Source organism: Bison bison, unplaced genomic scaffold (assembly GCF_000754665.1).
Source record: "Bison bison bison isolate TAMUID 2011002044 unplaced genomic scaffold, Bison_UMD1.0 scf7180017864348, whole genome shotgun sequence".
In the NCBI taxonomy this organism is placed as follows: Eukaryota; Metazoa; Chordata; class Mammalia; order Artiodactyla; family Bovidae; genus Bison; species Bison bison.
The window spans coordinates 346007-372896 of NW_011494920.1; the positions used below are offsets into that span (position 1 = coordinate 346007).

The following is a 26890-nucleotide window of genomic DNA, read 5'->3' on the forward strand; positions in this document are numbered from 1 at the left end:
AAAATCATAAACCAGACATACCCTGGACTCCCGAAACTATGATTATCCTGGCCCTTTCTTCTTCCCCTTTAAAGAAAAAGAAAATTCCCAAACTCAAAAGACCGAGATGGAGTGGCCCTGAGGCTTGCCTGCCATTTCCTTCTTGGTGTTCTGCAATAAATCCCTACTTTGCTATCAGAGTTGAGTTTGGCTTTATGACCCATGGGCACATAAACCCTTTGCTGGATTTCACCTTGCAACCCCTGTGGAGTATATTGATTATTCTCTTTACATTTACCAGCTCAATTATTAACATTCCCATAATTCCATTTTTCTTCTATTCTTTTTTCCATTTTAAAAAATTTATTTATTTTTGTTAAATAAATTATTTTGTTAAATTTATTATTAAAATAAATAAAAGTTATTTATTTTGAAGGATAATTGCTTTACAGAATTGCACTGGTTTCTACCAAACATCAACATGAGTCAGCCATAGGTATGTTGGAATACAGTTGATTAACAATGTTGTGACTGTATCAGATACACAGCCAAGCGACTCAGCCTTACATCTACATGTAGCCATTCTCCCCCACATTCCCCTCCCATCCAGGCTGCCACATAACATTAGCAGAGTTTCTGTGCTATGTAGGTCCTCATAATTCTTTCCATTTCTTATTTCAAAATATTAGCATCCAATAAGAAAAATTAACATCTCGGAAGAACTCTCCCTTCCCTTTACACTAATGATTTACAGAACAAAGTATTCCTTTCTTTAGGGAGACAATACAATAAATCTATTATTTTATTTACTTTTCTAACATATATTTAAAATGTCCTTGGTTGCTTGGACTATTTGAGAGATAGGACAAGAAGCTGAATGAAGGATAGAGGTTTATAAAGGCTAAGAAACATGATGAGAATTTGCTCTTAATTTTGTACTCAAAGATTTTTTTTTTTTTAATTTCAGAAGCAGGAGTTTAAAAATAAAGTACACCACTTATTTTAATGCAAACCAAAGCAGATGACAAGTAACAACGGTGAGGAAGAGAGAGAAAACAATTGTCCCTGACAATTATCTCTCTTTCTGGTTCTTCTGATCTCCTAGGAGACTGTGCTGAGGCCTTTAACAAAAATCATGAACTGGAATGTCCTCCTACTCACCTGTACTCAGACTGGATACAAAATTAAATTCACCAGAGTCTTGAGTAAATCAAACAACTCTGTGTTATTACTGCAAAAAAATTATTATATAAAGATACTGACATACCCACTACTAAATATAAAACAGATAACCAACAGGGACCTACTGTATAACACAGGGAACTATTCTTAATATTTTCTAATAACCTATAGGGGAAAAGAATCTGAAAAAAGAATATGTGTGTGTGTAAATGAATCACTTTGCTGTACAGTGATAAAAGTAACATAACATTGTAAATTAACTATACTTCAATGAAAAACATACATAAAGTTACCAATGTGTCACCAGGGTGGGGATGTCGTTTAATACCCAGCATTTTTGACAGCCGAGAATATGACTTATTAAGGACCATACACAGAAAGCAGCCTGTGGGGGCTGCTCCATGGTCCCTTTTAACTGATCTGCTCTTCTATCCTTATAATTGCTTTCTGGTTTCATCTTAAGGGGATGGACAGGCCTCCCATGGCTTCGCTCAGGAAAGCCAGTGTGGTCTTCCCACCCTATCTTCACAGATCTGTCCTCTTTCTGGGTATGCCATTCCTTGTCTCTCACATGTTCATTCCTATGCACTCTTTTATTATTATTAAGTTTTTATTTTTATTTGCTTATTTATTTGACTGATCCAGTCTTAGTTGTGGTACTCAGGATCTTTGATCTCCACTGTGGCATGTGGAATCTATAACAGTTCCTTGACCTGGGATGGAACCCAGGGCCCCTGCATTGGGAGCAAGGAGTCTTACCCACTTCCCTGAGAGTCTCCTCTCCACTGGAGAGAACACATTGTCAAGATTTATTTCTTGCATATTCTTTCCTTATACCCAGTTTAGTGGTGCTCAAATTTTAACAGGCATAAGATTCACTTGGGGATGATGTCAGGGCCCAGGTATTTTTAATAAAGAATGCAGGTGCCTGGCAACACCAAGAGATTCTGCTGCAGTGGGTTGCAGCTTTCCTAACAAGCACCTCGGGAAATCCTGATGCAGGTGAACAGTGAAGCACATTTTAGAGACATGAGCTGCCACTGTTTTGACTATAGTTGTCCTCTACACCTCTGATCACACTACACAATGACCCCGATCAAAGTCCCTTCTCTAAGGCAACTTCTGTACACCAACTTTATGTTCACAGTTTTGTTCAATCTTAGTCTTATTTTCACTTGTTGTTTTAAAAATTGAAGGAGAGTTGACTTACAATGTTGTGTTAATTTCTGCTCTACAGCAAAGTGACTCAGTTATATACAGGCATACGCTTTTTCAAATTCTTTTCCACTGTGATTTATCACAGGATTGGATATAGTTCCCTGTGCTACAGTAAGACCCTGAGGCTTACCATTCTATATACACTGGTTTGCATCTGCTAACTCCAAACTCCCATTCTACCTGTCGCCCCTCACTCGCTGGCAACCACAGGTCTGTTTTCTAGGTCTGTGAGTCTGTTTCTGCTGCACTCTATATTCAGCACAAATTGCTTTGGTTCACTTCTCATTATGAGTGTTGGTCCCACCAAACTTTTCCATCACCCTTTCATCTTTCCCCTCCCAATATATTCCCACCTTCTTCCTCTCCGTCCCTAATGCAGTCTTCAATCACCATCCCATCATGGGGCATAACTGTAACTCCTGCCCCATGTTCCTGAGTCAGTTTCTATTTGAACAGAGTGGTGTAGTATGCATTGGTTCTCCTGGTTAAGCCTTTTAATAATGAGCATCTTACCTAGTGAGGCTGAAAGACTCATTTTCCACAATAAAAGCCAATGTTGGTGTCCAATTTGAAATAGTATGGTATAAAAAAAAAATCACAACCCATAAAATAAATTTAAGTGTGCATAAATTTCATCTACCTATTCATTGCCTTACTCTTTAAACATGTTATTTAACTGTTATAGCTTTTTAAATAGAAAGTTATGAGTACAATTTAATTATCGAGATAAAAAGAATATAGCTAAATTCTATTTTATAGTTCTCTGAAATTTAAACTGAATCCAAACACTTGAATCAACTATCAATCAGACAAAGACAAAATATTTGCTTGGACAAAAAATATTTAATAGGATATAAATATTATAGCAAATCATGGGTAAATATTTGAAAGTAGTATCATAATAGTTTTATATTGGTGAAATGGTGAATTAAAGTATATAGATCGATGTATATACAATATACACTTTGATTTAATATATATTTAAATTATTTAATATCCTATTAATTAGCATATGTACATACACATACTCATATGTTCATGAGCATATTGTTATTAGAGGTAGGTATAATTTTTGAGGTATAAAGAAAAATAAAGCACATAGTAAAATAATATTCATATTTACAAGTGTGAATTGATAACTGAAATACAATTACAACAGTGATGTATGTTTTCGTGTGTATATCCCAGCTCAGTCACTTCTTGTTGGTCCTCCTTATTTTCCCATCCTTTAGTATTACTTGGGATTCCCAGGTGGTGCTAGTGGTTAAGAATCTGCTGGCTGATGCAGGAGACAGAAGAGACAAGGGTTCGATTCCTGGGTTGGGAAGATCCCCTGGAGGAAGGCATGGCAACCCTCTCCAATATTCTTGCCTGGAAAATCTCAAGGACGGAGGAGCCTGGCGGGCTACCGTCCATAAGGTTGCAAAGAGTTGGACACAATAGATGTGATTTAGCACACGCACACTAGTGTTACGTGTTCCAAGGCTCAGTTCTTGGAAAACTTCCTTGCTTTTATCAACATGTCCTTTCTAAGTAATCTCATTTAAACTTTTATAAACCTCAGTAGTATTAATGATTTTGAAATTCATTCATTCCCCATCTTAAACTCCATTAAAAGCAAAAACTTTTCTCTTGACAGTCCCAACTTATCATATCCCAAACCAAACTCCTGATCTGCTCCCCATTCTCTATAACAGCTTCCCCACCATAACTCACACCAAGCTCATCTGATGTGGCCAACATCTCTTCCTCTCCTAACGTGTGTCAAATTTTCCAGAAAATTCTGCCTTCTTCCAAACATATGCAGAATCTAATTGCTCATTTCCACACTCACGGCAACCATGCTTTTGCAAGCTGCCACCATCTTCCACCAGGATTATCACAATAGCCTACAAACTGTCTTCCCTCCTCTGTCCTTCCACTGACACTTTGAAATCTTTGCCTCATGTTATGTTGTTGTTTAGTCACTAAGTCACATAGGTTGGATGAAGGCAGGAAGCAGGCAAGAAGAGAGAAACAAAACAGTTCTTTCTTAGCCCGTTGCCCATACCCCAAGTTCGGGAACTTGCTCTGCTGTTTATCTGTGCCTTCCTTCCTCCAGGCCACTGCTATCTCCTTTCCTTAACCCATTTACTCAAGTAGGCTACTGTATTGGCAAATGGAGTCATGGAAAACTACAGATGAGACAGGATGAGGTGGCAAGGAGGGAAACAGGAAGAAAACAGAAGGGGGCGTGGCATGGGTGGATTAGGGTGGATGAACTTAGGAAAAACTGCTATGGAGTGCTGTGTTTCCACTCCTGCTGCAGAACTAAATCTCCTGGGAAAAATCGAAGGACTATTTCCGCTTCTTTTTTTTTCCCCCTCCTCAAGCACTGCTTTAAAAAAAAAAAAAAAAAAGATTTCCTGAATCCAGAGAGAGGGACAAACATGCTTTCAGTTCTGAAAAGAAAATCATGTGGCTAATAAATGAAAATGTACACCTTAGTGAACTTGAATATACCCTTCTGGCTTCACAGGGTTTAACAATGTGCTTCAGGAAATTGTAGAAGGTTAAAACACACACACACACACACACACACACAATCATATGAAATCATATGGCTCTGCCTTCGCCCATTCATCCTTTCCATTCTTTTTTCCCTTTTTTCTTTTTGCTAGAAGTGTAGCTTATAAAAAAGAACCTGAAGGAAAACAATATCTGCTTTTGTTTACCTCCTATGGATTTCACTTGTATAATTAAATGAGTTACAAAATCTAAAATTAAATTGATGTTTGTCTCTGAAAATACTCTTTTTAAAAATATTAGTTTCTTGGAAATTTTAGAATCAGTTTTTGAACAAACCTTGATGCTGTTTATTAGCTCTGTGATAAGTAATGCTAATCAAGGGAAAAACAAACAAACAAAAACACCTAAAATTCTTTTCATTTTAGCTCAACTTGCCCTCAAAGAAAATGTAACTATTGACTCTGATCACACTGGTTCCTGCAATCTTACTTTTCAGTTTGAATGCTCTTATCTGCCATTTTTTGACCAGTTGGACCGTGTGTGTGTGTGTGTGTAATATATGTATAATATGTAACATATATATACTAAATACTTATATACACATGTTCTTTCCTTAGTCCTATTCTTGCTCTAATAAAAGGCACCTAGACACTATTATCTGACAAAGTTCAATGAGTTTTCACTTCCTTTTATGGCCTATTCCCATTTATCCATGGTCTCACTTGCCCTGATTTCTTTTGCCAACTTCCAAGAGTTTGGTTGATCTATTTCTGCCTAGTTTGATTTCTGGTATTTTCATGCTCACTAATCTGTGAACATGCAATGGAGTAACACCCAAACCAGGTCCCCTGATTCCCTTCCATCCATAAACTTTCTGAACTCCATCCTGGGCATTATTTTTCATATACCTCATTAAAATACAGAGAAGGTTGTTATTGAGTCTCTCAGTCATTTCCAGCTCTTTGTGACCTCATGGGCTATAGCCTGCCAGGCTCCACTGTCCATGAGATTTCCCAGGTAAGGATACTGGAGAAGGTTGCCATTTCCTTCTCTAGGGAATCTTCCCGACCCAGGGATCGATTGAACTCTCATCTTCTGCTTGGCAGGCAGATTCTCTACCACTGAGCAACCTGGAAAGCCTATAAGATAAGGTATAAGAATAGAAACCATCTTCCAACAAACAAAAGCCCAGAACCAGATGACTTCACAGGTGAATTCTACCAAAAATTTAGAGAAGAGCTAACACCTATCCTACTCAAACTCTTCCAGAAAACTGCAGAGAAAGGTAAACTGCCAAACTCATTCTATGAGGCCACCATCACCCTAATACTAAAACCAGACAATGATGCCATAAAAAAAGAAAACTACAGGCCAATATCACTGCTGAACATAGATGCAAAAATTCTCAACCCCCAAATTCTAGCAAACAGAATCCAACAACATATTAAAAAGGTCATACATCATGACCAGTGGGCTTTATCCCAGGGATGCAAGGATTCTTCAATATTCACAAATCAATCAGTGTGATACATCACATTAACAAATTGAAAGATAAAAACCGTATGATTATCTCAAAAAATTCAGAGAAAGCCTTTGACAAAATTTAACATCCATTTATGATAAAAACCCTCCAGAAAGCAGGCATAGAAGGAACATACCTCAACATAATAAAAGCCATATATGATAAACCCACAGCAAACATTATTCTCAATGATGAAAAACTGAAAGCATTTCCCCTAAGTGAGGAACAAGACAAGGGTGCCCACTCTCACCACTACTATTCAACATAGTTTTGGAAGTTTTAGCCACAGCAATCAAAGAAGGAAAAGGAATCCAGACTGGAAAAGAAGAAGTAAAACACTCACTGTTTGCAGATGCCATGATCCTCTACATAGAAAACCCAAAAGACACCACCAGAAAACTACTAGAGCTAATCAGTGAGTATAGTAAATTTGTGGGATATAATATTAACACACAGAAATCCCTTTCATTCCTATACACTAACAGTGAGAAAACAGAAAGAGAAATTAAGGAAACAATTTCATTGCAATGAAAAAAATAAAATACTTAGGAATAAATCTACCTAAAGAAACAAAAGACCTGTATATAGAAAACTATTAATGATGAAAGAAATCAAAGATGACACAAATAGATGGAGAAATATACCATGTTCATGGATCAGAAGAATCAATATAGTGAAAATGAGTATACTATCCAAAGCAACCTATAGATTTAATGTATTCCCTACAAGCTACTAATGGTATTTTTCACAGAACTAGAACAAATAATTTCACAATTTGTATGGAAATACAAAAAAATCTCGAATAGCCAAAGCAATCTTGAGAAAGAAGAATGGAACTGGAGGAACCAACCTGCCTGACTTCAGACTGTACTACAAAGCCACAGTCATCAAGACAGTATGGTACTGGCACAAAGACAGAAATATAGATCAATGGAAAAAAATAGAAAGCCAAGAGATAAATTTATGCACCTACGGACACCTTATCTTTGACAAAGGAGGCAAGAGTATACAATGGAGAAAAGACAATCTCTTTAACAAGTGGTGCTGGGAAAACTGGTCAGCTACTTGTAAAAGAATGAAACTAGAACACTTTCTAACACCATACACAAAAATAAACTCAAAATGGATTAAAGATCTAAATGTAAGACCGAAACTATAAAACTCCTAGAGGAAAACATAGGCAAAACACTCTCCGACATAAATCACAGCAGGATCCTCTATGACCCACCTCCCAGAATATTGGAAATAAGAGCAAAAATAAAAAAATAGGACCTAATTAAACTTAAAAGCTTTTGCACAACGAAGGAAACTATAAACAACATGAAAAGACAGCCTTCAGAATGAGAGAAAATAATAGCAAATGAAGCAACTTACAAAGAATTAATCTCAAAAATATACAAGCAGCACATGCAGCTCAATACCAGAAAAATAAACGACCCAATCAAAAAATGTGCCAAAGAACTAAACAGACATTTCTCCAAAGAAGACATACAGATGGCTAATAAACACATGAAAAGATGCTCAACATCACTCATTATCACAGAAATGCAAATCAAAAACACCATGAGGTACCATCTCATGCCAGTCAGACTGACTGTTATTAAAAAACCTACAAACAATAAATACTGGAGAAGGTGAGGAGGACAGGGAACCCTCTTACACTGTTGGTGGGAATGCAAACTAGTACAGCCACTATGGAGAACAGTGTGGAGATTCCTCAAAAAGCTGGAAACAGAACTGCCATATGACCTAGCAATCCCACTGCTGGGCATACACACCAAGGAAACCAGGATTGAAAGAGACACATTTACCCCAGTGTTCATCTCAGCACTGTTTATAATAACCAGGACATGGAAGCAACCTAGATGTCCATCAGCAGATGAATGAATAAGAAAGTGTGGTACATATATACAATGGAATATTACTCAGCCATTAAAAAGAACACATTTGAATCAGTTCTAATAAGGTGGGTGAAATTGGAGCTGATTATACAGAGTGAAGTAAGTCAGAAAGAAAAACACCAATACAGTATACTAACACATATATATGGAATTTAGAAAGATGGTAATGATGACAGCAAAAGAGACACAGATATAAAGAACAGACTTTTGGACTCTGTGGGAGAGGGAGAAGGTGGGATGATTTGAGAGAGTAGCATTGAAACATGCATATTACCGTATGTGAAATAGATCACCAGTCCAAGTTCGTTGCATAAAACAGGGCACTCAAAGCTGGTGCACTGGGACAACCCTGACGGATGGGATGGGGAGGGAGGTGGGAGGGGGGTTCAGGATGGGGGACACATGTACACCCATGGCTGATTCATGTCAATGTATGGCAAAAACCACTACAAAATTGTAAAGTAATTAGCCTCCAATTAAAATAAATGAATTAATTAAAAAGAAAAAAGAATAGAAACCATTCCTAAATATATTTAGAGGCAAATGTTCCCCTGACCACAAATGGGCCTGAGGGATATTTTTAGGCATATGGAAATGCCCTAAGATTGGATTGTGATAAGGATCAGACAGTTGTACAAATTTACTAAAAGTCCCTGAACTGTGTACTTAAAATAGGTCAATTGCATGGTATGCAAATTATAGTACAGGAATAGAGAGTAGAGTGCTGGTTCCCAGGGTCTGAGGAAGGAAATGGGGAGATACTGGTCAGATACTGGTCAAGGGGTATGGAGTTTCATTTATGAAACATTTTTAAGTTCCCAAGACCTAAGGTACAGCCTGGTGATTAGTTAATGATGCTGTGCTGTGTTCTTGAAACTTGCTAAGAGGGTAAATTTTAAGTGTTCTCACCACACAAACACAAAAAAAAAAAAAAAGAAAAGAAAATGCTAACTATGTGGAATGATGGAAAGGCTAATTACCTTGATTGCAGTGATTATTTCACAATATTTACATATATCAAAACATCAAGTTATACACCTTGAATATATAAAAATTTTATTTGTCAATTATACCTCAACTAAGCTAGGGGAAAAACTCAAATGTTCCCAGAATATGATGTTATAATGCTGGTAATTATGATTCTGGGATAAAAGTACAGGAAAACAGAAGGTATATTTAGGATCCATTTTTTTCCCTGTTAAGTCTGATATTTTTATGGAGGAGCTCTAAAAAAGCCAATAATTTATACTGTAGAATTTATACTAAAAATCCAAGTCTCTCTCTCTCTCATTTTAATAGCTAATAATTATTGGGTCTATAATATAGGGCTAGAATTATGCTAATTTCCTTTCAGGGATTATTTTAATCATGGCAACAACTTTCTGAAGAACAAATATTATTCCATTATATAGATTTAGGAATTGAAGCCTCAGTAGGTTAAGTAACTTGGTCTAGAACATACAACTACTATACATGTTAGAACAAGGATTCAAATGTAGGTTTGAACACAGGATTCAAATACAGTTTGAACTGTTAATGATGTTTTGCTACCCTTCTCCAATACCATGTTCATAAGGTAACAAATGTTCATAAAACATCATTAAGAGTTCAAACTGTATAATAATAACAACCTGCATTTTAATCCTGGTTCTACCATCTACACAATAGTTGTGTATGTGCTAGACTAAGTTACTTAACCTACTGAGGTTTCAATTCCTAAATCTATATAATGGAATAATATTTGTTCTTCAGATAATCGTTTTCATGAACATGGTATTGATCCATTTTAAATTAGAAAAAATTACAATCCCTTAGCTAACACAGAAAATATCTCTTAGAAACATATTGGTAGGTACAGCATATATTGAAATAAAATATAATTGGAAAGTTCTCACCTTCTAATTAAAACAAAGCTCATTTAAAAAGATGCATAATTCTATGTTATAACACAAATTAGACGTAAGAAAGAATTCAAAAATCATTTCACCATAAATTGTTTTCGACAAATATTTAATGGCTGCTACTCGGTCAATGCTCAGAGAAAGCAAAAGGTTAGAGTTGTTCAGCAAGATAATCATTGGATGAGTATGAAGATGCCTGTCCCCTAAATGCTACAGACAGGGCTGGTAGCAGAGTAGAAGAGAAAGGGGATAAATAGCTGCTTCCCCTAAGTCCTTGAAAATCTAAGGCTCTACATTCTAAACGTGTACAAAAATTGCCCAGGTAACCACAGTTTCAGGGTTTGTTTACTGACTACTCAGTACTATAGCTCTTTACATTTCTAAGAGGTCAGAACTTTGTTTAACAGCAACAAGAGGGAGGGGATATATCTATACTTATAACTGATTCACATTCTTATACAGCAAAAACTAACACAACATTGTACAGTAATTATACTCAAATTAAAAAATAAATTTTAAAAAAGGAGCAATGAAAAAGAATGTCACATTGAAAATTTTCTAGGTATTTTGTTTTTGGAGATTTTTTTAATGATACCTAGTTTTTCCATATTTGCTGAAAGTGTTAGGGGCAAAGGGTTTTAGAAAGACATTTCTCTTATTCCATAACTAAATAAAGAAAAAAAGAAAGAAAGAAAAGGAAAGATGGAAAACAAAGAGAAAGTCCTAAAGGAAATAGGACTCTCTATCTACCTCTACCACTCTTAAGTAAATTTGTTATCCTTTCCAAAACATTCACTGATGCATCTCCTCTGTGTATACACGATTTCATGTTTTCTTGCGAATACATTTTATATACATCTCTCAGTTCAGTTCAGTTCAGTTCAGTCGCTCAGTCGTGTCCGACTCTTTGTGACCCCATGAATCGCATCTCTAGATACCTAATAATCCACATACTAACTGAAATGACTATACAGTGTTCCACTTTAGTGATGCAGAATAGCTTGCATAAATATATTCTTTCAAGATGTTTCTAATATTTTACTATTATGAACGGACTCTATGAATACCTGAAATATTTGCCTTTTTAAAAATTATTTTTATTATATGTATATTCCTAAATAAGTGGTTTTCCTGAGGTGTATTTTGGAAGGTTGCAAACAGAGAACCGGTGAGGTCGTGTGTGTGTGTGTGTGTGTGTGTGTGTGTGTGTGTGTGTGTGTGTGTATGCGCTCAGTCCTGTCTGACTCTTTGCAGCCCCATGGATTGTAGTCCACCAGGCTCCTCTGCCCATGGAATTTTCCAGGAAAGAATACTGAGACGGTTGCCATTTCCTTCCCCAGGAGATCTTCCCAACCCAGGGATCAAATGTGCATATCTTGTGTCTTCTGCATTGGCAGGCAGATTCTTTACCAGTAGTACCACCTGGGAAGCCCCTCAGTGAAGCTAGAGTCCTAGAAATATTTTTATTGCCTACTATATAGGAGCAAATTAAAATAAGAACTGATCTGCATGCAAAACTACTGTATCAAGTCAGGCATCCTTTTGTATAGTATAGATAATGTAATTTACTTTGAACATTATATTGTTCTCATAACAGCCCAGAAAGAGTTGAATAGATCAAAGTTTTAAAAATTCCTATTCAATTCCTAGAAAGGTCATCTGTAAACTAACATTATTCATTTATTAAGAGCATATACATTTCATGCTGAAAATCTACTGATAGCATGAGGATGAATGCATACAGAACCTGAGAGTAGCCACAGAAGTCTGATTTTCCAGCTACATCATTAGCTGCATGAGCAATTCAGTCTTTGAAAATCATTATTCTCACTGATAAAATAAATAGGAGAATTTGTAATCTCTGAGATTCCTTGTAAGTTCTAAGTCCTAAAAGATACTTTATTGCAAAAAAGACAGACTCAGTAATTTTATTTCCCCCAACTTCCTTTCATATTGAATATAGACGACTGATCTTATTAAGCAACCGCTGGAAACAAAGGGTGAAATTTCTATTCCCTTTCCGAGTGACCTGGCCATTCACCCAGTGAAATTAACCAGAAATCTAAGAGCCCTTCAACCCTGCCGAGTTACCGCAATTCCTCATTCACTTGGACTTAAATCCTATAAAAATGTCCTTAAATCTTCAACTCCGTACTCACCCATTTCCTCCCATCGGTACTACTGTAATATCCTGTTTGCTCCTGTTAGTTCTCTCCATATAGTAACTCAAACTGCACATTTGATCATGTTCCTCTCCAGACCAAACTTGCCATCCTCTTAGCCTATATGATGAGCTGTCATGACTTGACACAGCGAACAAGTGTTCTTCCAATCTGGCTCTCATCCTTTACCCCTTCTTTCTCTCTCTCTGCTCTTCTCTGTCTCTGTGTCTTTCTTTCCGCGGCTCTGTGTTGCTGGAGTTCCTAAGCCAAAGTGCAGTGAATGGCACCACCAAACAGACACATAAAGTCCAAACAATTGCTGAGTCTTTTAAAATATCTCTGCAACTGATCCCCTTCTCTCCACCTGTGCGTAAACCATCCTAACCAAGCCATCTTTCTCCAACAGAAACACTGCAATAACTACTCACTTACACAAGCCTCCTGACAGGGAAGAAGACATTGGAATAGTTCAGGCAAGGTCTCATCTAATAAAGATTATGCAGTGACACAATTTTTCTCGTCACACAAGCCAACTGTGTGATTTTTCCATGACATAGATCCCATGTGTACATTTTTTAAAGTTAGTGTGTGCATGGTATCATGTCCAACTCTTTGTGACCCTGTGGACTGTACCCTGCCAGGCTTCTCTGTCCATGGGATTCTCCAGGCAAGAACACTGGTGTGGACTTCTATGACCTCCACTAGGGAGTCATCCCGACCCAGAGATCAAATTCATATCTCTTACGTCTCATGCATTGGCAGGTGGGTTCTTTACCACTGAGCCACCAGGGAAGCCCTTTGTAAAGTCAGTAATTTCACTAATGACAGTACTTGCAAAGAATGAGGTGCTCTAGAATTAGTTTCTAAGGTTCCAGAAAATAGAGTATTTTTAAGTTTTCTGGTGATTTATGACTGCAGCCACAAAATTAAAAGACTCTTGCTCCTTGGAAGAAAAGCTATGACAAACCTAGACAGTGTACTAAAAACCAGAGACATCACTTTGCTGACAAAGGTCTGTCTAGTCAAAGTTATGGTTTTTCCAGTAGTCATGTATGGATATGAGAGGTGGACCATAAAGAAGGCTGAGCGCTGAAGAATTGATACTTTCCAAATGTGGTGCTGGAGATGACTCTTGATAGACCCTTGGACTGCAAAGAGATCAAACCAGTCAATCCTAAAGAAAATCAACCCTGAATATTCATTAGAAGGACTGGTGGTGAAGCTGAAACTCCAATACTTTGGCCACTGATGTGAAAAACTGACTTCTTGGAAAAGACCCTGATACTGGGAAAGATTAAATTCAGAGAAGGCGGCGGCAGAGGATAAGATGGTTGGATGGTATCACTGACTCAATGGACATGAGTTTGAGCAAACTCAGGTAAATAGTGAAGGACAGGGAAGCCTGCTGTGTTGCAGTTCATGCAGCTGCAAAGAATCAGACACAACTTAGTGATTGAACAACAACAATTTGTAGATGACTTTCTTTTCTGTTTTCTGACTTTGGGATTATGGATATAAATATCTAAGCTAATAGAGAGCTTTTAGGGCTTCCCTGGTGGCTCAGATGGTAAAGAATCTGCCTGTAATGTGGGAGATCTGGGTTCAATCCCTGGGTCAGGAAGATTCCCTGGAGAAGGAATTGACAATCCACTCCAGTATTCTTGCCTGGAGAATCCTATGAACAGAGAAGCCTGGCAGGCTACAGTCCATGGGATCGCAAAGAGTCAGACACAACTGAACGACTAACATACAGACACAGAGAGCTTTAAAGAACATGTTGGAAATTACTCAGGATTTAATCTGAGTCTCTATATTTTTCCTCAGACTAAATGCATACTAGTTAAAATAACATAACTATGTCATGATTTTAAACATTTTTTTAGTTTATGGTGAAGAAGAAATGCACTTCCTGATTCATAGAAAATAAGTCATCAAACCATATTTTCTTCTCATATTTAGTTTTGTAAGTACCAGAAAACGATGTTTCTATAGCCTGCTGTATATTTCACATTTAACTTTTAAGTCCTAATATTTCTACCAATTAATTTTTTCTTCTGAGATAAAATGAAAAGTCATATCTTAATAACTGCATGAAATGAAAATATTTAATTGTGAAGTCAAATTATCTTCCTAAGAGTGATGATATATTTATCTTTCCTCAAAAATCTCAAGGTTGTGATCACTGTTTCTAACAATCTAATGATTTCAATAGAAATAAGCCACAGCTACAGTGTATATAAGCAACTATAGGGTAACTGTTCCGTGATTTTCTGAGATCACACCATTAAGATTATGTGTTTCAGCATTTTCAGACACTGTTCTCTTTACTTAATTTATTATCACTCAAAATTCTATTATCATTTAGAAACCTTGTTTGCATTTACAATTAAAGTCATTTTCTTTAAAGGAAAGATTTAATCTTTAAGAAGCTTGAACAGATCACACCTGGCTTCCCAAGCTTCTGGGTAGGTGGCTGGAAGAAGGTTGCCAAATTTTAAATATTAAAGTCACTACTGCATGACCAATATTGAACCAGATTTTAAGTTGGTTATTTTTATAAAAATCAAAATGTCTTTTGTAAAATAAAAAAGCTTCTTCTTTCAGAACATATAAAAGTATATTTTCCCTTCCTAGTCAGGCACGAGGGAACACAAACATTGTGTTCGCCGACAAATGGCTGTCTCAAAGCCTACAAGTCATTTACCACAAATGCCCCTATGTTTCTGACACTTAATTCAGACACAGTGGTCTCTTGGAGCAGAGTAATTTTTTCTTCCTTTTACTCCAATGACAAAGCTTTCACTTCTTTCATTTACACCCTCATATACTTACTGCTTCAAGGAACACTTATCCAATCAGTTCCTTGGGATGCAGACATAGTCAATTCCCTGGCACACACACAGCATAGAATGGAAGAGAGGCAATTAGGAACTCTGGAGGTTAAAAACAGATGCGGCCTTGCAAGAGGTAAGTGAAGACGTCAAGGCAAAACTGAAACAGAAGGACTTTGATCTGGTTCAGCATGGGGTGGTGTGAGTGGAGGAGAAGATGGTGTGAGTGGCGAAAGAAGCTGGAAAAGAAGTCAGGGTCAGATTGTTGTTGTTTAGCCATTAAGTCATGTCTGACTCTTTTGAGACCCCGTGGACTGTAGCCCGCCAGTCTCCTCTGTTCATGGAATTCTCCATACAAGAATACTGGAATGGGTTGCCATTTCCTCCTCTAGGGGATCTTTCCAACCCAGGGACAGAACTCGCATCTCCTGCATTGGCAGTCGGATTTGTTTCCAATGAGATACCAGGGAAGCCCCAGGTTCAGATTACACGTGAAAATATTATGCACCTTGGGCTTTATTCTCCAGGCAAGAGGCAGCTTTGAAATGTTTAAAATAATGAAATCACAAGATCATATTTCCCTTTTAGAAATATTATTTCAAGCAAGGTGAGAATACCAAGTGAGATGAGAGCCAGTCTGGAAGATGGAGAGTGACTAAGAGATACGGCAGTAGAACATTTAAAAGATGTTGGTTCTACAGATTAGGACTATCCTAAACCACAAGCAATTATGGAAATTAATGACTTCCTGAGAAACAAGAAATGACAAAACTGATTTTTTTTGGAAGTGGAAGCAAAGGAAGAAGAGTAGTCCAGGATTTTTGCATTTCGAAGTTGAACATCTGGTGATATCTTAATTAAGAAAAACAGTCCCTAAGAAAAGTTTGTGGATAAGAAGATGAGAGATAGCTGAATACATTGACTTTGAGGTATGTGGATGACACTATTAACATGGAGCTCTCTACTAAATGGTTATGAACACAAGTCTGAATCTGAAGACCCATGCCTGGGCTTAGCACAGAGATGGTGTATGAAGCCCAATGCCTAAGAATACGTGGGCACAGGGACCTTCTGTATAGCACAGGGAACTAATTCAATATCTTGTAATACTCTTATAATAGAAAAGAATCTGAAAAAGGATGTGTGTGTGTGTGTACAGTAAGTGAGGTAAAGTGAAGTGAAGTGAAAGTCGTGTCCAACTCTTTGTGACCCCAAAGACTATACAGTCCATGGAATTCTCCAGGCCAGAATACTGGAGTGGGTAGCATTTCCCTTCCCCAGGGGATCTTCCCAACCCAGTGATAGGACCCAGGTCTCCCATATTGGAGGCAGATTCTTTACCAGTTGAGCCACAAGGGAAGCTCAAGAATACTGGAGTGGGTAGCCTAGCCCTTCTCCAAGGGATCTTCCTGACCCAGGAATTGACCTGGGGTCTCCTGCATTACAGGCAGATTCTTTACCAACTGAGCTCTCAGGGATTTATGTATACACACATATATTTGTATAAGTGCATCACTTTGTTTTACATTCAAAACACTATAAATCAACTGTACTTGAATAAAAAAATTTAAAAGAACATGTGGGCAATTAGCATCACATGCACAGTGATATAACATCTTCTGGAGGGCATTATATAGCATCTCTAACACGTAACCACCACAACTAAGAAATTTCACTCCTAGGAATTTTATAAAAAAAGAAACAAACTTTCAGAAACATAAGATTAAGGGTGAACCTTGCAAAGATAGAGAATTATAACAAAAAAACAGAACAATTTAAATGACCACCAATATTATATTGGTCAGATAATTACGCTACATTTAATCAACAAAACCCTACTTAGCTTTTAAAAAAATAATGAGATCTACACGTATTGAAATGAAAGGTTGTCAGGACATTTTTGAGTGAGAGAAATACTTGTTTACATGTTTTATATTAATAATAACTAATATCTATTAAGCCCTCATTATGTGCCAGGTATCATTACAAATGCTTGGTGTATATGAAGACACCACATCTTTAGAACAACCCTATGAGGTATGCAGTATTATTTATATATTACAAATGAGGAAACTATAGTACAGAGTGGTGAGGTAATTTGACTAATATCACAGTGCCAGTAAGTGCCCAAGCCAGGATTCAAATCCACACAAGGAGCAGAGTCTATGAATTATCTGAGGTGAAAGCTTCTGCCCTGCCCCAGAATGAAAACCAGAAAAATTAACCTGAGTTATAGGAAAGTCAAGAACATTACATTCTCATGACCTGAATTAGTAGATCAAGAATCATGATCACTGAAAACTCTGATATTTTTACCTAGAATAAAATGCACAGGTAAAAATACATGAAGCTGTTCAGATTGGTTTACTCAGGGGAAGGAAAATGGAAAAGGCAAACTTTTTAAAACCTTCTTCATTCTCTGAATTTGTGTGCGACAAGCAAATATTATTTTTGTATAATTAAAAAGAGAATGAAGCAGGAGAAAAAGGGCATTACAAATTCATTTCAGATCATATGTGCTGTGCTGAGTCGCTCAGTCGTGTCCGACTCTTTGCAACCTCATGGACTGTAGCCTGTCAGGTTCCTCTGTCCATGGGGATTCTCCAGGCAAGAACAGTGGAGTCAGTTGCCATGCCTTGTTCCAGGGGATGTTCCCGACCTGGGGACTGAACCCAGGTCTCCCACGTTGCGGGCCGATTCTTTACCGTCTGAGCCACCATGGCAAAAAGCCCTTTGTTCCCTTGTAGTACATTTAGTCCCGTGCTTTGCAAACGTCATCATTTAGTTTGTAGTATATGGCCAAGCCTCAGCAGGGTTATTTAATTGTTTCATTCTTTCCTGACTTCACGTTATAGATGTGCAAGACCTAGAACCCACGTATATTTGAAGATCTGTTGTGTACAGGGGGTTGCATATAGGAAAGCATACGCTGATTGAGAAAAGCCAAATACACAGTTTTGGCAGATCTAGTGTTGTATTTGTCAAATATGAACAACCTTGAAAGCTGAGAGTGGTCAAGGAGAAACGGATTCACTGGAAGAAGTAAATAAACCTCCAAGGAATCAAGTTATAATAAACACAAAAATTAAATTCCTATATCCTTGAAGATGATGTATTGTCAAGTACTGGACAGAGTTCAAATGAAAAAAAGTATGGATAAGGCTTTTATTCACACTTCTTATTTCTATAGGGGCTGTATGATTTTATTATACTTTAAAATTTTATTTATTTTTTTGATGCTATAAAGTGTTTTTTCCAAAAGGGAAAAATGTATTTAAAAGTGAACAGGAGATGAATTTTAGCTGTAACCTGTAAGACTGATCTTAGTAAATGGAATACCTTTATTGTATTGGGCATGACTTCCAAAATCCAAAAACACATAAGGATTATTAAATTAAGAAGACTCAATTAATATACTTTGAAGAATTAGTCATTTTAAGCCATTTTTAACTTTTCAATTTATAATAGAAAAGACACAAAGATATAGATTACATATAAAAAAATAAATTGGATGAGACTGTACCAATATGCTCCCAATAACTATTCTGTTGAGGACAAAGATTATGGTGATTTTAACTTCCTTCTTTTGACTTTTCTACATTTGCCAATAAACATATTTTATAAATTGGAAAATTGTCAATAGCAAGCAATATATTAAAAATATATATCACTAAAATATCAAAACATTTCCATTTAAAAGATAATGACATGATATATGGATTTATACAGAGTTATGAGATGAGTCTTTAAACTACTCAGCCAGAGAGTAACAAGATGAACTTCTGAAAGAAATCCAGAGACTAACGTAGAGATAGAGAAAGAGCTCCAATAAGGGGAGAAAATTGGCTCTCAAAATTAAACATGAATGCAGTCTTTCTGCTTTCAATGAATACATTTGAATCAGTCATTCCCTTTCATAAAAAGAAATAAGAATATTGTTTCAAGCATGAAAGTAAAGATTTTGAAAATAAGTATCCTTGTAACTTCTGCCTAGTCTGTTCATATGTTACTGGAGAAAGTACATAAAAAGAAGACCTGAAAAACCCTGACTCCTTTGTTTAGATACCTCAGCTTTACACCACTAATGAAAAATGTTAATTTAGGTTTTGACTCCTATTAAGCAGCGGTTAGCAATTCTGTCCTGAAGAATACATTTCAAACCTAGTGGTATGATTTTGTTCAATTCTCCCATTTCTGGTTTACTGGATGTTCTTTACACTCTAGGCTACAAAGAACTTCTTTCCTTAATGTGATATTTCTCCTTTTAACCCAAGAAACCTCCAATTTATAATAGAGAACTAGGAAATTCTACTGATTTCTCTTCCAATAATAAGGAAAAGTGATCTCATAAAAGGTAAGGCTGGTTTGTTTAACTATTCATATTGTTTTACTTTCCTTCAGAAAATTCCTCCAAATTCTGGTATAGACTCAAGGGTTATAGGCTCAAAAACAGGCTATAACATTTCTATCGGTAAAATTTTACTTTGCTTTCCTTTTGACTTTTCCTAATAATTTCTTTCTCTCTTCTATTAGAAACTGTGGGCCTGTCAATGTTGATAATTAACATTATCAACAGACTGAGGGAGCGCATTGAGGGGGTGAGGGTAGTGGAGGGAAAGACATGGTAGATACTCAAGGCAGGCATTAGACACTAAGATCTCTTGCAGGGAGTTAGCTGTGTGTTTGTCCTTAATGAACAGGTAGACCACAGGGAATTAATATTCTTGAGAAGTGAACACTGCCTGTCATTGGCTTTTCTTCTTCTTTACAAAGGCTCTTGGTTTTCATGAGGTGCCTTTTTATCTTAATGAAAGGGCTATGCCTTTAGGTCATGATCCTACTCAGTGAAAGTTCTGGCTGAATCTGAGGTTCCAGCTGAATTTAGAAACGATCAAAGCAGGCAAAATATGTGTTGTCATGGTAATTTTCCCTTTCTTTTAAGTAATACTGGAACTAAAGAATTGATTCATATTTTGAGAGAGGAATCTATAAGCTTCTAAATAGAATCTAGGTAAGTCACGGAATCTAAGAACATGTAAGTGTTTGATGAACAAATGAATACATGGGTTACAAACATTGCGATTTTGGTCTTTTAAGGTAATATATGTATACACACACATGCATATACATGTGTACATATATGTATATACATATATTACTAAAAAGACCAAAATTAAGATTTTTGCAAAAAGACTATAAATTTATACACACCTATATGTACATAACTCTGTTGTACACCTGAAGCTACACAACATTGTAAGTACACTATATTTTAATAAGATTTTTTAATGGTTAAATGGTAAATTTTATATGATATTTTATTACAACAAAAACCTTAAAAAACAAACAAACCCACCAAAATATAATATATGACTAATTAGCATTTTGTTTCTTAAAAAGTCTTATCTCTAAAGCATGAAAAGCTCTATAATATGCTTGGTTTTATTCATTCATGTTATTCAGGCCCAAGCTTTCCCAGATCAAAATTCTTACTGCTTTATCCCCATCTTTGGTTCCATTTTGTAACAATTTAATGAGTGAGGGATTCTTTAAAGAAAAATTTCCATGTAAGAAGATGTAAGGCTTTTTTTCTGTATTGCAACAAATATTCCTTTGCACAGATTTTCTTTCCTCCTTACAGACACTAATTGAGGTTCGATACATTTTTCAAATTTAACTCACCTGTGCCGCTATTCCTGTTTCTAGCCTCCACACCATTCTGTCTTCTCCCAGCATTATTCACTTACATCTGCATCAATGGTTCTCAATCCTAGACAAACATCAGTCTCACCTAGGAAGCTTTTAAAACTTAACAATGCCTGGGCTCCATTCCCAGGACTGACTTAATATGTCTAGGTTAATATCCCAGCACAGACAGAATATTTTAAAGCTCCAAAGGTGATTCTAATTTCAGCCAAGGTTGAGCACCCCCACTCTATATAATACTGACCTTACTGCAGTATGATTATTTGTTAAACTTTATCTCCCACTGAGGTTTTTGGCACTTTAAATCAGACTTGGGTGAATTGCAATGCTTGTTGAGTTTGATCTATGCAATCTACTCTGGAACACTCCAGAAGATCTAAAATTCAAGAAGACGTCATCTCTTAGTTAAGGAAATCACAAACTGTTATAAAAGTACTGGACTAGAACACACCTAGCACACCATAACTGTGACCTACGAAACTTTATGTGAAGTAAAAATAAAACATTAGGATAAAGAATCAGATCATCTTGAGAAATCAGGAAGACCTGATGGAGAAAGAGGAGTCTTAGGATGGACCATGTGTAGAATTTTAAATAGGATTATGTTTATGATTTTTACAGAGAGAAATGAAAAACAGTGGGGAGATAAAAAACAGTAATTTTTTGTAAACAGCAACAGAGTAAGGAAAGGGGAAGAGGTGGAAAAGTGAAATCCATTAAGAAAATAGTTTCTGTACCATAAAGAAACAACTTCAAGAGAAGGAGGAAATGAATGTAGAAAGTCAGTGGGGTGAAATCATGGGGGTTTTGAATGTTCAGTGAATGAGCATGGATTCCTTGATGGTTTCTGAACAGGGACTAATGTACTGAGACATTTGTGCTTTTCAAAAAAAAAAAAATCAATCTTCCTAATTAATTATCTTGTAGTCTTGAAAATGCTTTTTATGTGATCTGAATTACATTATATGAATACTATAAGCAAGGCTTTCTTATGTTAAAATGCTTTTCATTATGTGGTCAATGTATTCATCAAAAAATAGATCACGAAGGAACAGACACATAAATTACATCTGTTCCTGGACGATTGTATTTCACTGGCTTAGCTGAGAAGAAAATAAATGAAGGGGAAGTTGTAACAATGGCTGTGGTGGCTCTCCTAAAAACATCTAAAAGATGCAGCTATCTTTTTTTGGGCGGGGGAGGGGTTATCAAAAGACAGAAAAGGTGAAAAAAAGTTCTTTCACTTAATGCTATTTTCTGTCCGGCCAAATGTAAATAAGGTCTCATATCATATAGTCATATTTATTTCCATATTACTGTTTGTGGCTGAAAAATGCAATATTTGTTGCTGAAAAGGCCTGCAGAAAATGATTTGATTAGTGTGATATCACTTTAGGCTTGACATGTTTGCTCAGGTTATTGGTCAACTTGATGAAGAGGCTGATACTATACTCATCTGGGTATTGCCTCAACAAGCTGTATTTGTCCCATTCCACTACCCTATAGAGAGTATTTTTAAGATCTAGGCTAAGCTATTGTTTTAATTTTACAAATGGCATTTCATCAATAAAGTCATCAATAAAGCAATGGGATAAATAGCACATATGAAAAACCTAAAACAAATCAACATTTACAACCATTGGACTCACTTTTTTATTTTAAATTTGATCTTAGAGCTCTGTGTATCTGTGTTTGTGAATGTGTGTATGTGTTTATATATACATAAACATCCCAAAAAGAAGTGAAGAACACTGGAGAATTCAGATACTCATGCAGATATTTAAGGCTCAAAATATCAGAGTTTAAATTTATAACTTAACATTTGTCTTTGCCCATAGCATATAGTGATATTTTATGAAATTATATGGTTAGATTCCATGTTTCGCATACACGTGCTTCATGTACTCAAGTACATTCTATGTACCCTGTGGGCATTTTCAATCTTCTAATTGTATTATGCCCTTTGAAATTTGATTGCAAAAAATAGTGAATTCTCAAGATAGAGGCTTCTAGTTCCAGACAAGATGGAATAAACACAATCTATTTTACTATTCCCTCTAATCCTCAAAAACAGAACAAAACAAACTACTCTGTACAAAATATATAACTCATTTATCAGAAGACACCAAGAGGTGGAGAAAAGAAAACAGATTGGCTAGGAGCCTCAGGACTTAAGGAATGGCATCATAATTATTTCCACCTTTGTTTTTTGTCCTTCTTTGCCTCCTAAGCATTTCACTTTGGGTACAAGGGAAGCCCTCAGTGAAGCAAAAGGTCAAATAATAGCACCCAAGAAAAGTCAAAGGACTAATAAGAGGGTAGCCCAAGAGAATAGTAAGCATTTAACTGTACATGCCTGAGGGTGGATATCACAAAAATAATAGTACCAGTCCACTCAAGGATGATGCAGCAAGGGGATAGTGAGAAATATCCCTGCCCAGTAAAGCCCGCAGGCATAGACCTGTATTCCACTCTTCTCATTTCAGTAAAGGGATGGCACCCCCTTCCCCATGGGGTCTGTCACTGAACTGACATCCAACCTCCATGCATTACATAAGGGGTGACCCTCCTCTCGGAGCCCCTAGCTGGAACTCTGATGTCCACTCCCTGTTCCAACAGTAATGCAACGGAACTACTCTGCAGCAGAAGGGTTTGGGGGAAGAGTGTGACTATTTGGGGATAACACTAGGGAGTCTCTATGTGATAACGGGACAGTTATTTATGATGACTATGGTGATGGTTAGTCCAATTTACATCTGTGATACAACCTCACAGAACTATATTCCCTACCCACCAAAAAACTAAAACCAAAATCAAAAACAAAAACTGGAAAAATCTTAATAAGAATACTAGCTGATTTAATAGTATTGTACCAGTAGAAAGAGAAAGACATATATATTAATATGTATACACACACACACGCATATATGTATACACACACACACACACACACACATATATATACACACATTGCTAGCTTGTATATTTATATAACAGTACACCAGTTATACAATTCTAACTTATTTTAAATGCTTTCTTCCTGAACATCTGGACAGTGAATAACAAATATGTTATATGATAAAGCTTTTTAAAAATGGTTTTAGTTTTGCCACTCAGGTCATTTAATACTATTACTAAACCAATTATGACTAAAGAATAACTATTTCCCCCTAACTTTCAAAATTGGATTTTTTTTTTTTTTGACTGGCTGTGCACCTTGTGGGATCTTTGTTTCATGGCCAAGGATTGAACATGTGCCCACTCCCCCCACCCCGTGGTGGAAACTCAGAGTCCTAATGGCTGGACCACTAGGAATTCCCAAAAAGAGCTCTTAATTCAAGAAGAGTAACTACTTGAATGGGAAAAGAAAGTTACCCTTCACACTTGGATAACACTTTAAAATTTACATGAGTATGGTCATAACCAGAGGATATAACAGGGTAAACTTGGTTGGTACATGTGGGGATAAACTACAGTACTAAAGCAATATTTTAAAGTAGCTAAGAACAAAACAGAAGGTTGAGAAAGTAAATTAAAATTATAAACAACAGTGACAATACTTTGGTTTCTGTGTCTCCTTTTCCGTAAGGAATAGCAAGTTTTCTCTTTTAACTTCATCACTTAAGTAATAGAATTCTGAATGGATGGCTCTTTTTTTAATGGAATAATTAAATAATAGGGCAGTCAAATGCCTTGCCTCAGGCCCCAGTGGAAATCACTAGTAGGGTTAGAGTCATAAATTAGGACTCATGCTCTCCATTAAGTGTCTTTGCCTTCACAGAAAATTAGACTATGCTTTCAGCTAAATATCTGTCTGAACATCATTCCATTGAGCTACAATAATTGATACTAGAATACTATTTATTAGTAGGATGGCTTCCAGAAAAATTTTCTGCTAGCACAGTTCTACTCTATTAAGTAATATGCTTAGTCATCTCAGCCATTTCATTTATTCTAATTTCTGTTCAAGTTTTTTGTTTTTGAAATTCAACAACTCTAAGTTCCTGAATGGCATGGTTGGAGATGTCAAGAACTATTCATTGTGATGGATCAAGCTTATTTATCCTAACTTGGTATAAAAAAAACCCTTCCCTAGAGGGAAGATAACATCATGAATGCATTCTGTTGTCACTTACTTTCTTCTTTCCGCTTCAAATCTATGCAGGAGTTTCCGAAGACCACCGTTCTTAAACCCCTGAAAATGGGCAGCTGGGGCTCCCACGGTGATGACGTCGTAGAGAGCATCTGTAACAAGAATGGACAAGGAGATGAACACTTTGCAAACATTTATCTCCAGCATGCTGTTTGCATTGAAGCATTCACACTGTGGGAAGTGTGAGGAATTATTCTGTTTAATTTTGCAGGAATAACAATGAACTCACATCTCAAGGGGGCAAGACGAGCTAATCAATCTTTCTAAAAGCCACCTGTGCACCTAAACAAGTTATAATATCTGCTTGATTTATGACTACATCTTAATTATATACTACTGTGTAGAACAGTATGTTCTCTCATTCTTCTATATACTTACTGAGATAACACATTAATTGGTCTTGTGTGTATTTTACTTCATTGTGTTTTGCATCATTTAATTTGCAATCATATTGAAATTCAACAATAATGAACAATCTTTCAACCAAAAGTTGCAGAGAAAAGAACCAAAATATTACGGTACTTTGACTCAAGGACAAAACAGTACTAGTGCCTTTACAAAAATCTATACACCACAGTTTTTTGCCTATGTACACACTACATCACACGATTTTGAATGCCTGCAATTGAATTTTGCAATTTCCTTAGGTGGCATAGAAAGAATACACAAATTGTCTTGATCTATTTTCCAGTGAGATACTTTTTTAAAAAAATAATAAAAAACCCATACATTTAAATTGAAACTCAATCCTTTGATCTCGAAAGCCATCAAGTTTGATACATATTAAGTTTACCACTTCAAAACATGCCATCATCTTACATCCTAATGAAAAGGATCCCTATAAGAAGAAAGACGAAGTGAATCCCCTCTTGTTAAACCACATTTTATTTGAGAAATCTAATTTCATAGTAGATCCTTTTCAAATTGATTTTGATATTGACACCTTGGTTGTTTTTCCAATCTCATTTACAGGGAAAACATAAATTATTTTATTAGCTTCGGGTAAATACCATGACTTTCATACTGGTTCAAGCCAAATACACCTGAAACAGTAATTTTTTTTTAAATAAAATAGGTCCTCAAGTGAAAACACTTCAGCTGCATTCAGAGAACTCAAGGTCACAAAAAGTCCCCAGAAGTACAACCCAAACTAAACAGCCATTAAGGCAGATACTGAACAGTCACTTAATGGACTGCTGGAGTTATGAGCTTGTCTTCTTTTAAAAAGTCACTGATCAACTAAAAGTCCTACTAAGTCACTTCAGTCGTGTCCAACTCTGTGAGACTCTATGTACTGCAGCCCACCAAGCTCCTCTGTCCATGGGATACTCCAGGCAAGAATACTGGAGTGGGTTGCCATGCCCTCCTCCAGGGATCAAACCCACATCTCTTATGTCTCCTACATTGGCAGGTGAGTTCCTCACCATGAGCACCACACGTGGGAAGCCATCTTTTCTTAAACTAGCAACATATTAGCTTTGTATGAAATTTAAGATTTCTTAGTCCAGAGGATTTTAACCTAAGATCTAAGAAAAGGGTTCTAAGGTGTCCACGAACAGACATTAATTGTCTTAGTGACTCCATTCTCCTTCATGGAAGTGGGGATCACAGTTTTCTCAAGTGATGATGGGATCACTTGAAGCCAACACTAAATTCCAGTCCACTTTCACTTATCTGATGAGAAACTTGAGGACCTTGAGTAGTTGTCTACTTCATCTAAAGTCTTAAGGACCTTATACTCAGGGATTTCTGACTTCTAACCCAGGAATGGAGAGTGACTGGACTCTCAGTCCGTGGCTCCATATAACAGCTCTGCTAGGTATAAGT

At 36.5% G+C, this 26890-nt stretch overlaps 1 protein-coding gene across 2 annotated transcripts in view; it reads right to left on the reverse strand.

Moving 5' to 3' along the window:
- The window catches only part of INPP4B (inositol polyphosphate-4-phosphatase, type II, 105kDa), a 717001-nt gene that overhangs the window by 157537 nt on the left and 532574 nt on the right, over positions 1-26890 (reverse strand). For both annotated transcript variants that reach the window (XM_010854712.1, XM_010854713.1), the window contains one exon: positions 25047-25155. In XM_010854712.1, coding sequence (XP_010853014.1) covers positions 25047-25155 — 109 coding nt within the window. The remainder of the gene's footprint in view (positions 1-25046; positions 25156-26890) is intronic.